This window comes from Echinops telfairi, unplaced genomic scaffold (assembly GCF_000313985.2).
Source record: "Echinops telfairi isolate 266 unplaced genomic scaffold, ASM31398v2 ScPeMD7_60;HRSCAF=208, whole genome shotgun sequence".
Classification (NCBI taxonomy): Eukaryota; Metazoa; Chordata; class Mammalia; order Afrosoricida; family Tenrecidae; genus Echinops; species Echinops telfairi.
Genome location: NW_022103958.1, coordinates 44,567,861 through 44,585,927, shown reverse-complemented (window position 1 = coordinate 44,585,927; position 18,067 = coordinate 44,567,861). Strand labels below are relative to the sequence as shown.

Below are 18,067 nucleotides of genomic sequence, written 5' to 3'. Positions count from 1 at the left end.
TGCCAATTTAATAGAAGAAAGTATTCTTGCATTGAGGGAGTACTTGGGTGGAGGCCCAATGTCCTTCTGCTACCTTAATACAAAACCTATAAATATATGCATAAAGATCTATTTCCCCATCCTCATATATAAATATATTGAATATGTACATGCTTTATGTAGACCTCTATAAATTCCCTTTGCCTCCCAGCTCTTTCCTCTATTTCCTTTGACTTTCCTCCTTCCCACTATCATACTCAGTTTTCATTTGGGTTTCAGTAATTCCTCTTCAGTAATTACCCTTGATCACACCCTACCAGGTCTCCTACACCCACCTCACCACCAATTTGGATCACTTGTTGTTCCCTTGTCCCTGGGTTTGTTAACACCACTTCCTTTTCCCCCCCTCCCCCTCTCCCATGTCTCCTGGGAACTGTTGGTCCATTGTTTTCTTCTCCAGATTGCTCATCCAGTCTATCTTATTTAGACAGACATGCGGAGATAATAACATGCACAAAAACAAGTCAGAGCAAAACCAAACAACAATACACAACAAAACAACAACACCAAACCAATGACAAACAAAACAAAACAAGAAAGTAAAGCGTGTAGTTAGTTTAAGGACTGTTTGTTGGCCTTAAAAGTGTTTTCCAGTTCAGTCTGTTGGGGCACCACACCCTGGCCCCCAAATCCACCTTTAGCATTCCCTGAGGACCTCGCTGCTCTGTTCCCTTGCTGTTCTGTTGCACCCCCCTAATTTTTTTGCCTCAGTGTGGCAGAATAAGTGCGGGTGCAATTCCCACACTGTGTCTCCGGTGTTGTCCCCTGTAGGGCTATGGGTCAGTGAGGGGTGTCATGTCTCATAGTGGGGCCGGCCATGTGGTCCTCTCTGTGGACTGGCAGCTCTAATTGGGAACATCGTCCTCAAGGCTTGGTGGGCCAGGATGTGCTCAACTCTCTCTTCCTCCACCTTCATATGCTCCCGTGTGCTCTGATCAGATATGCCCCTCTCCCAGAGCTACAGATTCAATGCCGTCCTTTGAAATAAATTATTCTTGGGGGAGGGGCGGGTGTCCACGAAGTAGTTGGGATTGGGGCTGGCCCCTCAGACCTCTTCACTGGTTCCCTACTCCCCGCCGGCATTTTGCATTCACATCTTGGACCACTGGGTTGAAGTCTGGTCTCTCCCTGTGGAGATAGAAACAATACCCTCCCCTTGGGTGGGTTAGTGCCCTGTGCCCCCATGACCCATTTCTTTTTTATTTTTAGTTTTCCGTTCCCCACCTCCTTTTTAGTTGTCTACCATATGTATCCCTGTATTTGGTCTGGTCCCTGCCATACTACCTGGTCCTCACCCCAAGAATGTTTGTATACAGTAACTTTTTCCTTATGCCCCTTTTGCATTTTTTTAAGCTTTCCTCAACAGAATCATGTTGTACTTGTCCTTTTGTGCTTGGCTTACTTCACTTTGCTTTATTTCCTCAAGTTCTTCCCATGCAGCGATGAGCTTCATACTTTCATCACTGCTTTTTAGCGATGTATAGTGCTCCATTGTATGTATGTATCATAGCTTTTTAATCCACTCGTTAGTTGATGGAAATTTGGGTTGTTTCCAACTCCTTGCAATTGTTAACTGTGCCACAATGAAAATTGTTGCACAGATGTCTGGACTTGGATTGTTTCTTGCCTTTTCTCGGTATATGCCTAGTAGGGGGATTGCTGGGTCGAATGGTAACTCAATTTCCATCTGTTTTAGATATCGCCAGATCGACTTCCATAGTGGTTGTACATACTTACAGTTCCACCAGCAGTGGATAAGAGTTCCTGCCTCCCCACAGCCCCTTCAACACTTCTTACTTTCTGATTTTTTGAATTGGGCTATCTTTGAGGGTGTTAGGTGGTACCTCATTGTTGTTTTAATTTGTATTTCTCTTATGACTAAAGATTGGGAATATTTTCTCATATGTTTGTTGGCCATTCGAACTTCTACCCCTGTGAAACTTCTGTTCAGATCCTTTGCCCACCTCGTCAGTGGGCAATTAGTTTTTTCTTTTTGGAAGCTAGCAGAGAAATATAGATTTTAGTAATAAGGCCTTTGTCTGATGTGTCATTTCAAAAGATGTTTTCCCAATCTGTGGACTCTCTTATTACTCTCTTGGTGAATTCTTTCGATGTACACAGGTGTTTTATCTTCAGTATATCCCATTTGTCAATTTGTGTCTCCTCTGTGTTTGTGTCCTTCCCTATTTCTGATACCCTATGTATTCCCTTTGCCAAAGTTCTCAAGTAGGTCCCAATTCCCTCATTGATGGCCATAATAGTTTGGGGTTTAACTTCAAGATGTGTGATCCACCTTGACTTTATTCTTGTGCATGGAGTGAGATAAGGGTCTTGCTTCATTTTTTCTGCAGGTAAATATCCATTTTTTCCTGCACCACTTGTTAAAGAGGGCATCCACTTCCCATTAGATATATTTTGGGCCCTTATGAAAGTCAGTTGCCTGTATGCTGATGATTTTATTTCTGGGTTTCAGTTTTTTTCCATTGGTCTGAGTATCTGTCATTATACCAATACCATGCAGTTTTGACTACTGTGGCTGTATAATAGGTGCTAAAGTCAGGTAAAGCAAGTCCTCCCACTGTGTCATTCTTCTTGAGGAGTTCTCTGCTAATTCTAGGCTTCTTCCCTCTCCATATGAAGTTGGTAACCAGTTTTTCGATTTCTTTGAAGAAAGATGAGGGTAATTGTATATGGATTACATTAACCTTATATAGTGCCTTAGGCAGAATTGACATGTTGACTATTTTATGTCTTCCAATCCATGAGCATGGGATATTTTTCCATTTGTTGAGGTTGCTCTGGGTTTCTTGTAATGGTGTTCTGTAGTTTTCCCAATATAGATCTTTTGTTCTTTTACTCAGGTATATCCCTAGATAGTTTAATTTGTGTTTGGCTATTGTGAAGGGTACCTACCACGTTTTTGATCTCCTCCTCTGTGGTCTTATCTGGTGTGTATAACAGTCCAATGGACTTCTGTTTGTTGATCTTGTATCCTGCCATTCTGCCAAACTCCTATATTGCTTTCTGTACTCTCCTTGTAGAGTTTTTGGGACTTTCCATATATAAAATCATATCACCTGCAAATAGTTATAGTTTCACCTCTTCCTTCCCCAGGTGTATAACTTTGATGTCTTTTCTTTGTCTTATGCTGTTAGCTAAAACCTCCAGCACGATATTAAGAGTGGGGACAAGAAGCATCCTTGTCTGGTACCCTTTTTCAGGGGGATTGTGTTAGTCTTTTCTCCATTGACTACCACCTTGGCTGTTGAATTTTCATATATAGCTTGTATTGTCTTAAGGAATTTTTCTTCCACTCCTATCTTCTCAAGTGTCTTAAAGAGGAATTTGTGTTGGATCTTGTTAAATGCTTTTTCTGCATCTATCAATATTATCATGTAGTTCTTAAACTTTTTCATGTCAATGTGATGAATAATACTAATGGTCTTTCATATGTTGAACCATCCCTGCATCCCTGGTATGAATCCCATTTGGTCATGGTGTATTACTTGTTTTATATACTTTTCTACTCTGTTAGCTAGTTTTTTGTTAAGGATTTTTGCATTGATGTTCATTAGGGAGATTGGTCTGTAGTTCTCAATTTTTTGTGGGATCCTTGCCTATCAGAGTTATGCTAGCTTCGTAGATGAAGTTTGGGAGTTTGCTGTCCTTTTCTATGTTCTGGAAGAATTTGTGTAGGATTGGTGTTAGTTCTTCCCTAAATGCTTGGTAGAATTCTCCAGTGAAGCCATCTGGTCCAGGGGATTTTTTTTTGTTGGTAATCCCTTAATAAGCTTATCTATTTCTTTTCTTGCTATGGGTCTGTTGAGATTCTTGATGTCCATCGAGGATAGTCTAGGGAGGGATTGTTTTTCCAAGAATTTGTCCAGGTCTTCCAAGTTGTTGAACTCATTGGAGTACAATCCTTCGTACCACTGTGTAATTATCCTTTTGATTTCATTAGGGTCTGTTGTAATGTCCCCTCTTTCATCCCTTATTCTTGCTATTGATATTTGTTCCCTCCTTTCTTTGGTTAGGTTTACCAACGGTCGCTCGATTCTGTATAACCTTTCAAAGAACCAACTTTTAACAGCATTAATTTTTTTCATAGTTTTCTTATTTTCCCTATCATGAATCTCAGCCCAGATTTTTATTATTTCTTTTCCTTTGCTGTTAAGGTAGTAAGATTGTCCTGGTGACTCTGCTCTAGTTATTGTAAATTTTGTGGCATCATATCAATCATGAGTCTCCCTTTCTCAGGTGTGCATGTATTGCTATGAAACTTCCTCTGATAACTGCCTTTGCTATGTCCCATAAGTTGTGGTATGTCATGTGCTCATTCTTGTTTGTTTCTAGAAATTTCCTATTTCATTTGTGATTACAAATATGCCAGTACACACTCTTTTTGCAGTAGAGATTTATTCATCCTTAAATTATTTTCTCTTGTTTTCTTCATCTTCCATTTGTTGATTTCCAGCCTTATGGCACAGTTGTCAGTGTTCTGTATAATATCAATACACTTACTTTATGCAGATTTGCCTTATGCCCCAGCATGTGGTCTGTCTTTGAATATGTACCCTGTGGGCTTGAAAATAATGTGATTTTATTTGTATTTGGATGAAAAGCTCTGTAGATATCTATAAGGTCAAATTGGCTGATTGCAATGTTTATATCTCTAGCCTCTTTGTTGAGTTTCTTTTCTTGTGATATGTCTTTGTCAAAGAGTGGTGTAATGAAGTCACCTGCTATAATTGTTGACGCTGTGATTCCTTTGTTCATCTTTTGGAGTGTTTGGTTGACTTATTATTGGGTCTCTCATTAGGTTTTTTTCAGCTTCTCTGGTCGTCTTATTAGATTTTTGTTCTCATTTGTTAAAGTCTGCTTGACTGTCATCCAAGTCACTGATGCCATTCTCTGCTTCCTCCAGTCAATTCTCGAGGTCTGAGTTTCTGCTACTGGTTTTTGTTATCTCCTCCCTAAGCTCCTTTGGTGTATGGCCTTTATTTCCTCTATTATTTCATCCTTTTCTGTATTGTTTCCATCATATCCTCTATACTCCAAACAGCATTCTGAAAATTTCTTTCTATAGCAGCTCAATGTCTGCTTCTTCTATGTATGCCATTATGTTCGGGACATCTTCTGCCATTGCCTTTTGTTTTTCCTGTTTTTTTGTTGAGGTCGTTGGGGCCAATGGCTGTTTGCATTGTGTTGTTTTAGAGGAGCCAGGTGCCATTTTCCAGGGAGTCAAAGAGCACTGGCTCTCTCTGGGAGACTTGTAGGAATGCTTTTTTGAACTGCCTACAGCTAATTTCACTATGGAATTAACCTATGACTTTATCCTCCCGTGGCTTCCCTCTCAGGGGAGTGCGTCAGAAGGCTGGTGGGTTGCCTGCTTTGGTGTTGCAGAGGTTGGGCAGAGGTTCCTGCAGCAGCTTGGAATGTTGGCCAAGCTGCCTCAACCCCACAGGCCCTCAGGCTGGATTGCCCCAGTAAGAAGTTGGGCAGATTATCCCCTGGTGAATGGCCTCAGGGCTTTCCCGAGACTCGGGCTAGTGGCACAGGGTGGAGCTCACCTTGCTGGGTGTGGCACTGGTGTAATTGCTCTAGGTTAAGAGGAGTGGTCTCGAGGTCAACAGTGGAGTGTGAGAGATTAGGAAAGAGACAAAGAGGAGAAAAAATAAATTAAAATGTAAGCCCGTGGAGACTGTGCAGGGATATAGAGAAGCGAGGGAAACAAAGGTAACAATGTAGCTGAGACCCAGTCCTTGCCTGAGGAGCTTCGAGGGTTTAGTCCCTGCCCTGAAACAGCAGTGTCCAGCTGTGACTGTGTGGAGAAAAAGCCCTGACACAGCCCACCGAGACTGGGGTGGGGTGGGGGTGGGGGGATATAGAGAAGAGAGGGAAACAAAAGTAGCAATGTAGCTGAACCCCAATCCCTGCCCATGAGGTTGCAAGGGTTTAGTCCCTGCCCCTAGGGGGCAGCAAGCTGTGGCTGGGTTGAGATTAAGCCCTTGCGCTTGGGCTTCAAATAATCCCAGCTCCAGCAGAGACAGTGGTGGGGCTAAGGTCAAGCCCTAGCTGGCCTCCAGCTCCTCAAAACCTTGTGGGTCTGTGCCTATTTATCTTTATGATGCTCCTCCTGTGGTCCAGCAGTGTTGAATTTCCCTCTAAACAGCTCTCCTGGGCTGAATTATGCAGAGTCCATCTGGTATGTGTTACTCTGTTGCCATCTTCCCAGAAGTATATATAAAACTGTCATACATATGAGTTTCTGTGGATTTGTTTCTCTAAAGTATCCAGACTAACATATCTCCCTAAAGAATTAATAAAAGGAACTTATATATTTTTCTTCCAAAATTTGTGCAGAGATTTGTGGCTGCCTTGTTGAATAGAATTAAAAGTTACTGAGGTAGATAAGGTATAAAGAGAGATACAGTTTCTGCCTTGCTCTCCTGTGATTTCATCTATGGAATCAAGGTACCATGTTTATAGAGAGAGGCCCAAGACCCAATTAAGGTGCACACAACAGCCATCATCAGTACTCTGACTTATGTGTGTACAAAACTTTGATGTCTCCTATTTTATATATGAAACCCTGCTATATATGTCTATAAATATTGTATTATTTAAATCCATGAATGCTAGGGAGGTTTATTAGACAAAAGTATAAGCCCAGAACAATCTGTTTAGTGGATATGCAGAAATCAAAGTAAAATGCTTTTATTTGGAGTTTTTTTTTTTAAATAGTACAATAACTGAGGATTTAGGGGGGAAAGTTATTTTCCCCTTTAGTATGGCCTACTACAGAAGAGTTGTCTCATCAGAAAATAATCACAACAATCATATATAATCTGTCCTTCTTATTATTGATTTTCTCACAAATAGCCTTATAAGTTTCATCATTTTAGGCCCTAGCTCTATCCTTTGCATAGTACAAAAGAGACCTGTGGGGTTGGGAACTTTTTGAAAACATTTTTAAAAACTGGCATTGAACAGAAAGTGAGATATACATGAAGTAATCATTCACATTACAAAATATATTTAACATGTTGAATTTCAATATCTTAATTTTTTGTTCAGAAGAATAAACATAAACTTCACGGAAAATGATGATGACATGTCAGGATAAACGGAATCTTTTGTGGCTATCACAATTATGTCTAGGTACATAGAAGAGAATCTTCCAGGTATCTAAAGGAAAGAAACTCAGAGTAATGTCAAGGGGCTCTGGTCTCAGGAGCCCTCAAATCTGTGGTTGTATTCCTCCTGGAACTTCTCTCCAATCATACAGAAGGGAGATGGCAATGCTCTGTCTTCCATAAGAGACCACATACTTTCAGATGTACAGTGGACTCAGCAAGGTCATTCAGCAGACCCAACTGACATAAAACATATCCTTAAATGGCATTATAAAATTACAGAGAAGTTTGAATAAGTTGTGAACCTCAAATTGTTCATAATTTTTTTCTTTATCTTTTTCCTGATCTTAAGAGATCAGAAAGTGATGCTCCTCTGACATAAGGTGGGACTGTTATTTTACATTTCTCTTTATCCTGAATATTCTGTTTGTCTATTATTAGCCAAGTAGCTATGGAAATTAACAGACATATTAGAAAGTACTGGAGAAACTAAGGTCACCATTGAGCTGGAGAGAAACACTATTTTTGTGTTCTTATTCCTGGCATAGTTGGCGCATCGACAAAAAAAAATAAGTGGAATTTAGAAAATCTGTAAGCAGAAAATAAGTCTGCAATTCCCAGACAAAGATCAAGTAAACAGAGAGAGGTTTGCTTCCAAGTAAGTTGTTCGAGGGGAGTATTGTTGAGCACTTATGAATGCTGAGTTGTCTATAAATTGATGTATGTTTCGGCAGATGAAGTGACACAGCAAGTACTAAGCAATTGCTCTGTACTACTTTGTGTGCACAGCCATTGCAAACAAGCAAAGATATATCTTTATGTTCATCTTATAGATGAAGAAAATCATTATCAAAGAGATTAAATTGCTTGATACACATGGATTTTTAAAAAATCATTTTATTGGGGGCTCATACAACTCATCACAATCCATACATCCATCCATTGTGTCAAGCACATTTGTACACACCTAACCTAAAGGTCAGCGAGTTGAACCCATTCTCAAAACATTTGCTTTCTACTTGAGCCCTTGGTATCAGCTCCTCATTTCCCCCCTCCTTCCCCCACCCTCCCTTCCTCATGAAACCCTTGATAATACATATATATATTTTTTTCATGTCTTATACTGTCCTTTGTCTCCCTTCACCTACTTTTCTTTTGTCCATCCCCAAGGGAAGGGGTTATATGTAGATCATTGTGATTGGCTCCCCTTTTCTCCCCACCTTACCCTTACCCTCCTGGTATCTCTACTCTCATTATTGGTCCTGAGCGATTTATCTGTCCTAGATTCCGTGTGTTTCCAGCTCTTATCTGTACCAGTGTACGTGCTCTGGTCTAGCCAGATTTGTAAGGTAGAATTGGGGTCATGATAGTGAGGGGGAGGAAGCATTAAATAACTAGATGAAAGTTGTGTGTTTCATCGGTGCTATACTGCACCCTGACTTGCTTGTCTCCTCCCCACGACCCTTCTGTGAGAGGATGATAGACATCAACTTTTTCTTTAAGTCTCGCTCTCTAATTCTGCTCATTCCCAATCCAATTAAACCATAAACTCTCATGAAATTCCAGGTGTAATCTTCAAGCTAAAGAGGTTGGTGCAATTCTTAAGTCCTTCACACCTAACCTAAACGTCAGCGAGTTGAACCCATTCTCTGGAGAAAGACTTGTTTACCTGCTTCTTTAAGGATTACGGACTAGGAAACTTCACAGTGGAGTTCTATTCTGTTGTATAGGATTGCTATAATTCAGAATCAACTCAACGGCACCTAACAAAAACTAATTTTATTCTATTTGGCTTATGTTGCTACATCAACAAAATTGAGAACAAGAGTGTAAAATGAAAAATAAATACATCCTTTCTGTAATTTTCATAGTTTCACCCATAATTTAATTATAAACATGTAGGCATCAAATTTCACTATATACAATTAGCACAATGAATCTTAAACAATTTGGATCTTTTTGTGTCTTCCGCCTCCCTTTTTAAAAAAATAAAAAATAAACTGCTGGCCAAAGGGAACACTTAATTTCCTAACTATGTTGTTGTGATTTATAAGAACAACAATCATTCCATTCATGGATCTGACATATTCTCATGGAAATACCTAGGGAAGTTAACTTTTCACACATATGAAGCAACATTTATAGTCACTTATAACCAGTAATAACATGAACCTATGAAACTCTGCAATGTGTAAATTTGGTCAAATGTTCTAACCATTATTCACACTTGCAATTCAATAAACCATACCTCTTTATTTTATAGGTAATTGAATGTTTTCCAAAGTAGGTAGAAAATCATACAGAAGTCCTGCATTTCTTTGAATTCTATACTCATTGAATTGAAAGAAGGCGCCCTGATGGGGCAGTGGTAATCTGTTGGGCTGCTAACTGAAAGATCGTCCATTCAAAACCACTAGCTGCTCTGAAGGATGAGGCTCTCCACTCCCATAAAGAGTTACAGTCTTGGAAATCCACAGAGGCAGTTCTACCCTGTTCTCTAAGGTCAGCATGAGTCAGAATCTACTCGATGGTAGTGAGGGTTTTGGGGGGGTTTTTGCTTGGTGCTGAATGTGAGTTAAATTCAGTTTTCCCAAGACGTGGTATTAAATATTCACCAATTCTCTACCTTTCAAAAAGTGTCCCTTAAGGAAGAATTAAAGAAGTCCTAGTGGCCTTATGAGTATTTGTTGGGTTGCTATCCACAAGGTTATCAGTTTAAACCCAGCAGCCACAGTTTAAACCCACAGGAGAAACATCACACCTTCTGCTCCCTTAAAGCTTTAAGTCTTAGAAATACTCTACACGGTTTCTACAAGTCAGAATCACCTAATGGCAGTCTGTAAGCAGGGATTAAGGTTGACTTCAAGGAGGAAAAACAAACAAAAAACTTCCTATTCATTCCAGAGAGCAGGGATAAGGAACATGGTAGACCCAGCCCTCCCCAGTCTGGCCACAATTTTGATGTACATCTTGAGAAGCAGACTAGTGTCCATTGTCTAGAGTTTTGAAAAGAGAATGAGACAAAGGAGGTACAGTACAGCCTAAAATTCAGAAGAATTCCCACATTCTTGTAAGTCTTGCGATCTCACAAGTGAAAAGAAAGGAATTCTAAGAGCAATTGCTTTCTGCCTGGGTAGATGCTTGCCAAACACTGGACAGGTTTCTGGGATAGGAAGCAGTTATGTCCCTTTCAGTCTATGTGAGTGATAGGAACCAAGGTGAGAATGAATTTATCACAAAATGCTAGCCAGCAAACATCCTCAATTTCTGTTTTTCAGGATCCATAAGCATCACTGTGGTTATGTGAATAATGCCATATTAACATATTCTCAGCCATACCCAATACTTCCTATGAATTTTACACTTAGGATTTATTATAAACATAAATAAATACAAGGAAACAAAATTTCAGCACACATTTTTCAGCCTACCAATGTCATATTTTTGGGAAACTTTATTTTCTCCTCTTGGAAAAGCTACCAAAAACATGGATTGAGAGTCAGTAGGGATTAATAACTCTTGCAAAGACTCCCTAGCTGATTCCAGTGTGCACCCTGATAGAAGGCCAATGTGCCAGTCCACTGTGACTTGGTGCCTCAGTAAATCAAGTTATCTTGTTGTTAAGTACTTTTCCTCCTTCCCTCTCATAGCGACCCTGTACAGAACAGAAGAAAACACTGCCTAGTCCCGAGGCATCGTTACAATTGTTATATTGGAGCCCATAGTTTCACCCAGTGTATGAATTCATCTTGTTGAGGGTCTTCCTCTTTTTCAATTGTATTCTATAGGCAATGTTTTTGCTGTTATTTATAACGTGTTTACCTTCCAAAGTTTTAGAAATCGATTTTTCAGGTCCTTTTTCCTAGCCTGTCTTAATGTGGAAAATCTGCTGAAACTTGTTCAACATGGGTGGCCCTGCTGGCACTTGAAACACCAGAGGCATAGCTTCCAGTCATACAATAATGCACAAACAACCACAGCATAACAATCTGACAGACAGATGGTGGAAATCAAGTTATAATGTCTAGAATGAAGAAAATAATTACTTTAAGCTCCAAAATGATCATTTCTAGAGTTTTGGTGGGTTTTCTTTTTAAAGTCAGTAATTTGAACCCATCTTTAGGAAAAAGACTTGTTGCACTACAGTTTATTCAACTGAGCAACAATGGGTTCAACACTAAATTTGTATATGTTGCATTGCTAAGTGACATGGCTGTGCCTTCATGGATCTTAAAATCTATCGAAGGAGGAAGCAACCTTCCTTTGGTAAATGTTCAAATAAAACAAATACATAATAGAGAAATGGTAAACTTGGGGAGAATTAATCAGTACATTAAAAAAAAACTCTTATGAGCGTTCCTGTTTATTCATTGAAATGTCACAATGCCAACATGATGCAAACTTGTGAAATGTCACCTAATACACAATCAGATATAAAAACAGAAGACAAAGTGGCGAAATCGATCAGAGTGGTTAGGGACGGCTTCTAAGAATGTGAGACTTGAATTGTGTAATTTATGAAAACAGAAGGACAGTAAAGAAAACTAAAGTGTGGAGAGAAGACGTTATGCTGACAGGACTGGGATGTTCAACTTACAGGTGAGTGGGTGGCAGGAGATACTACCTTTATGTCATACTGCGGGGCTTGAAGGTAGATAGACAGCTTTCTTTTGAAGTCAAGAAAAGTTCTCTCGAAAGTCACACTTCATGCCTATGATAATAGCTCCTTTTCCTACCAACTTTATCATCTTGGTAAATTAAGTGACTCTCTAAGTCACACAGTCCTTTTATTTTCAAATGCATAAAACACAGTATCGGAAAAGTTGTTGAAGAGGCTATAGGAGAGGTCTTCAGGGCATAGTGGCTAACTTGCTATTATTTGTTAAACTCATCCATTCTAATAGTTTTTGTTCATGGAATGCTTTTTCCCTGGGTCTTTATATGACAGGCTGCTTAATGCTGAGTGCCATGTCGATAGATCAGACTTCCCCATGACGTACTCCAAAGTAGCTACAGACGTATCCCCTCTCACTTAACTTTGCATCTTTTTCCATCATAATGTTTTCCTCTATGTGTGCTGAAATCATATGCATGTGACATCACCTTATATTTTCCCATGTGGATAGTCATTTACCTATTCTATACCTTCACATATGCTTTTTTAACCTTGAGATTAAAAAAAGATAAGAATACGTACTTCATAGAGTTGTTGGAGAATTAAATGAGATAATTCTACCAAACATCTAGCATATAGTCCAGCATATTTCAAGTGTTGAAAAAATATTGTGTACCACAATTGCTTCCTACTACATTCTGGGCTTAGAAATTATTTACATAAAGGAACTTAGCAGCTGAAGGTGTATTTCTTTTATTTTCCTCTGTTTTCTTTTTCCTTCTCTTTTCTATGGATCCTACAGAATATGTCCCAGTGTTTCTCTCCCTGCATTTTTCCCACCACAGATCCCATGCTAGGTGCCCTCAGTATCTTGTTACCTGAGCTGAACCTAAATTGTATGAAAACCCTTTAATCACTGCCATGCTGTCCTCTAACACACAGAGTGGATATTTAAAAAAATAATTTTATTGCTTCATACAACTCATCATAATCCATAAATACATCCATTGTGTCAAGCATATTTGTTCATTTGTTACCATCATCATTCTCAAAACATTTGCTTTCTACTTGAGCCCTTGGTATCAGCTCCTCATTTCCCCCCCTCCCTCCCCGCTCCCCACTCCCTCATGAACCCTTGATAATTTATAAATTATTATTATTCATCCTGTCTTACACTGTCTGACATCTCCCTTCACCCACTTTTCTGTTCTCTGTCCCCCAGGGAGGGGGTTATTTGTAAATCCTTGTAATCAGTTCAGAGTGGATATTTGAAGAAAGGGTGAAATATAAATATGACTTGGTCAATGACCTTAGGAACTTAAGTTAATTTTTTACCAGAACTGTATTGCAAGGAAGCCCCTTTCTACCAGGATATAGAATAGAATATATCTTGAAATTTATACTGAAAACACAAGAACTAATCAGGACATCATGAGAAGAATATATCATCCCATATTTAAATAGCCTCTCCATAACCATTGAAAATTCAAGGTATACCTGGTTGGGAGACAGTTATCTTTTGTCTTTTAAAAAAAATCTTGTTTGTTTAATTGAAATCAGCTTGCTGGCAGTGGGTTTGCAATTTTGTTTAGTCAATTATCTGGCTGAAAGGTCAACTCCAGGGTTGCCTTCAGTTTCAGGTCAGAAGGGTGTCTAAGGCCCATGCTCTTGGACATCTCTCCAGCCTGTACCACACCAACAAGCCTGGTGAATCCTTTTTAAATAGTGTCATTGGCATATAATTCACATGCAATACAGTTTAATAGTTGAATTCTATTAAGAAGTGTTACCATAATCGTCGCCATAATCAATTTCAGAACAATTTCTCTCTTGTACTCATGTTTGTTATTTCTCCATTTCTCTCCAACCTTCCTTGCTATTCTTCTAGATAGTTATTAATGTAGTTATAGTCTCTGTAGATTTACTAATGTTAGATTTATATACAGAAAAGTATACTAAGTAAACGCAAGAAAAAATAGAAACAAACAACCCCCCCCAAAAAAACCAACGACAACAAAACCAAACTGCGAAAAACCTCACTCAAAAAGAAAGTAGAAAATATTAAAAACTGAAATAACTTTAATATATGTCAAAGGGAGATCCAATGAAAAGGTATGACTTTCTACCTAAATACATCTGCCATAGTTGACAACAATGCTCTCTCTCTGTCTGAAATTAAGGCTATTCCCATCCCTGGACTATGGTCAGAAGGAATGGTGAATCCGATTTTTTTGTTCAACATTTTTCTCCTGCTCTATCCAGAGCCCTCTGTTGAAATCTCAGTCAGAATGATCCAGTCACAGTGGTAGCTGGGCACCATCTAGTTCCTCTGGTTTAAGTCTAGAGGAAACTGTAGTTCATGTGGTCCTTTAGTCCTCTGGGCAAATACCTCCCTTGGATCTTTGATTTTCTTCACTTTCCTTTGCTCCAGATGGGAAGAGACCAATGTTTGCATCTTAGTTGGCCATTCCCAAGCTTCTAAGACCCCAGCAGTGGGATGAAGACCTTTGTCTTTAGGGACTATGTCGTGCCAACACATGTAGCTGACCCTCAAGTCTGTGATCCTTCACTTTCAAACTAAAGGGTTTGTCCTGCCCAATGTCTGGCTATGTCTAAACAGTTTGATGACTGTGCTTCTTGTGCGCTCTGTGGCCATTATTAATATACATGCAGCATCTACAAGTATGAATAAAAATATCCACAACCAAACCTATGCCTGCAGGTGGGTGTGCTCCCTTACCCACTCCCATACCTCTAGCATGCCTATTTATCTGTTTGTAAGTATTAGTTGCTAATATGATTATTTCAGGATTGTCTGTGCTATAATAATGGCCGTATTCCCCCAAAAATCTACTGCCATTGAGTAGATGCAGATTCATAGAAGATACCTCAAGTCTTAACTTATCTAAATGTTTAGGAAACTTGTGTATGTTTTAATATGACAAATTAATTTATCGGGTCTATTCATTGGCAGAACTGCCAGCCAAGCACCTTATGCATACTGGGGAATATCTTAAGATAGGGACACTTTCAAAGAAAGTAATTATTCAAAGACTTTCCTTATTTCTCCGGAATTTTTTTCAGGGAAAGGAATTGTTTTTGTAGATTCAGTTAACATTGTTTAGGCTCTCTCTATTCTAGGCTACCTTTGACTCATACATAAACATTTACAGGTGCTAGTGGACTAGTTCTGTAGATGAGAACCTAAGCATTACCTCCCTTCCCCCATATTTTCCTCTTTTATGCAGGTCTTGGCTGCAGAAGAAAGAAAGGGGTCAGAGGCAAGTGGGCCACTAGAAGGTATGTATGCTCACTCGATGGCACACTTACAGATTCTTCTCCTAGAACTTCGTTCTCATCACTGACTCATGCCCTTGGCATCAGCTTGGTGCACGTAGCTCTTTTATCTCAAGGTCTCTTAATCCGAGTTATCTTTCCTTTGGCTGGAAGCCCTAGATATTAGTTAGGCCAGGTGATATAAATGTGAAGGAACATCTTACAATCATCTCAGACCTTGTTCTCAAGTACCTCTGAAATTACAGGAGGAATGCTGTGAACCCACCAGGAGGATGAATAATCATACGACAGGGGACACATTTCTTTTGTGGGGATTTTCCAGTTTCCCAGACCTACAGCGTCTCCTCTTTGTGGTGATTTTCTTCTCCCATGTGACCATCTTAGCTGCAAACGTGCTCATAATGGTGGCCATCAAGCTCAGCCACAACCTTCATACCCCCATGTACTTCTTCCTGTGTGGCCTTTCCTTTTCAGAAACCTGTACCACTATGGTCATCATCCCCCGAATGCTGGCCGACTTGCTATCAGGGACCAAGATGATTTCTCTCCCTGAGTGTGCCACACAGATGTTCTTCTTTTTCGGGTTGGGAGGCAATAACTGTTTCATCTTGGCTGCCATGTCCTATGACCGCTATACTGCCATCCACAACCCACTGAACTATCATATGTTGATGACCCGAAAGATTTGCTTTCAGCAGATAATGGCCTCTTTTGCAGTTGGGATTCTGGTTTCTCTCACAATTGTCTGTACAGTATTCAACTTGTCTTTTTGTGACTCTAAAACCATCCAGCACTTTTTTTGTGACATCTCCCCTGTGGTCTTGCTTGCTTGTGATTACACGTTTTTCCATGAAATGGTTATTTTTGTGCTTTGTGCCTTTGTGCTGGTGGGTAGCTTTATTCTGATTATGGTTTCCTATGTCTTCATTGTGTCTGTGGTTGTGAAGATGCCCTCTGCAAAGGGACGGTATAAGGCCTTCTCAACTTGCTCCTCCCACCTCACGGTGGTGTGCATTCACTATGGATTTGCTTGTTCTGTCTATTTGAAGCCCAGGAACAGTGCGTCATTTCGTGAAGATATGTTGATGGCTGTGACTTACACAGTACTGACACCTCTGCTTAACCCCATTGTTTATAGTCTAAGAAACAGAGAAATGCAGACAGCCCTCTGGAAAGTAATGGGCAGTGCAAACAGACTTATACTCAGAAAATAAATAAAAGAACCTTGCACATTGAAAAACTGTATGTTGTTAAAAAAGCCAGAACATTAAGTACTTAAAATGGAAAAATCAATTCCTATTGAAACCACTTAAAACATTGTCTATTGTCTGATATGTGCTAGCATCACCATGTTACAAACTGATGCTGATTTAATAAATTATTTTAAAAGTCATTTTATATCTCTGTCTATAAACCATAAATATATATGTATTCATATAAGTGTATTTAGGAACCCAATATTTGCAAAATAGGTGCTGTGTTGGAGGAAAGAGGAAATTATTCTAAGGTGGAAAAGATGGAAAGATAATCAGGGAAGGAAAGGAGTGAAGAAATGAGGAAAATAGAGAGAAAGTAGATGAAAAGTTTACTAAATAAAACAGATGCTCAAAAACATAAAGTTAAAATTAAGGAAGAGAAAATCACAACAATACCAAGAAAATTAAAAAATACTTTAAGAGACTACTTAGCAACTTAATTGTAATGACTGACTTCCTGGAAAATAGTTAAATAACAAAAATGAACCCCCACCCCAATAGACATTTTTAAGATATGAATTTCCATGGAAAATATTCAGAATCTAAGAGTTTTACTTCCTAGCTACTACCAAAGTATTGAGCTCTATGGTTTTAAAATTAATTTGTTTTCATCTTCAGAAAGCAAATATTATACACCCGAGTATAAGCTGCCCCGAATATCAGCCACGGCACCTAATTGTACCATTAAAACTGCATTAAAAATGTGACCAAAAAACTCGGCTTATACACGAGTATCTATGGTAATTTAAAAGCCATTTAAATGAACTTACAGCATAGTTAAAACTAAACCATGTCTAATTTATGAAGCAGGTGAAAAGTGCTGTGTGCTATGATAACCTGGTGGCTTTGGTAGTGAGATTTTATAGTAGAATGTGGGAAATAGGAGATGACTTAAGATCAAGATATTTTGAGGCTGTATTTTATAATTGCACATCTGAATCATAAGTGATGCTAATTATGCTGATACAGGACTGGGATGTGAAAAAAGACAGAACCCAGGGCCAACGTCCTTAATAAGAGAGAAGTTAGTGGATGGTTATAAAGGACTCTGGGGAAAATATTATATGGTTTCATAGTTACATGACTTTAGTCTCAAATAAGGACACGTTTTTTTTCCCATGAAGATAGCAGAGTAGTGATTTAGAAACATAGTAAAAACTAGGAAAATTAGAACATTATATGCTGGTACCTCTAGATAGAATAAGGGAAGGGGTGTGAGTAATTTCTCTTCAACAATGGTTAGAAGAAGAGGTTCTGTTTTTAGATAACCAGATTTTAATTAAGTTTAGGGGGTATAAAGCTGAGGGGTGACATAGGAAAATTTCAGAAGTTGAAGAAAAAGATATTTAAAGGCACTAGGCTCTTAGCCTTTTTTTTTTTTTTTTTAGATCTCAGACCTGTCACAGCATAGAGAACAGAGACATTAATGGAGCCAAATATAAAGACATGGGAGAAACTGAAGCCAAGAACACTTACCAATTCTGCAAACACTAAGCAGGGAATTATTGCCAGCAAGATAAACATAAATCCTCACTCAATGACCTATTTACCTCAATTCTTATTATATCATATATGAAGTCCAGATGAAATGCTAAATGGGAAGAAAATACCTAGTATGAAGGGACAAACTTAGGATCATAACTAGCCTCAGATATAACAGATATTCGGGATTTCCAGCTAGATAATTTAAAATAATGATGGTTAATACACTGGCTACTCTAATG

General features: G+C 39.0%; 1 protein-coding gene across 1 annotated transcript; it reads left to right on the top strand.

Moving 5' to 3' along the window:
- Nucleotides 1-15,359: 15,359 nt before the first annotated feature.
- LOC101644424 (olfactory receptor 10T2-like) lies at nucleotides 15,360-16,301 on the top strand. The gene has a single exon (XM_004716421.1). The coding sequence runs from the start codon at nucleotides 15,360-15,362 to the stop codon at nucleotides 16,299-16,301; it is 942 nt and encodes a 313-aa protein (XP_004716478.1).
- Nucleotides 16,302-18,067: the final 1,766 nt, after the last annotated feature.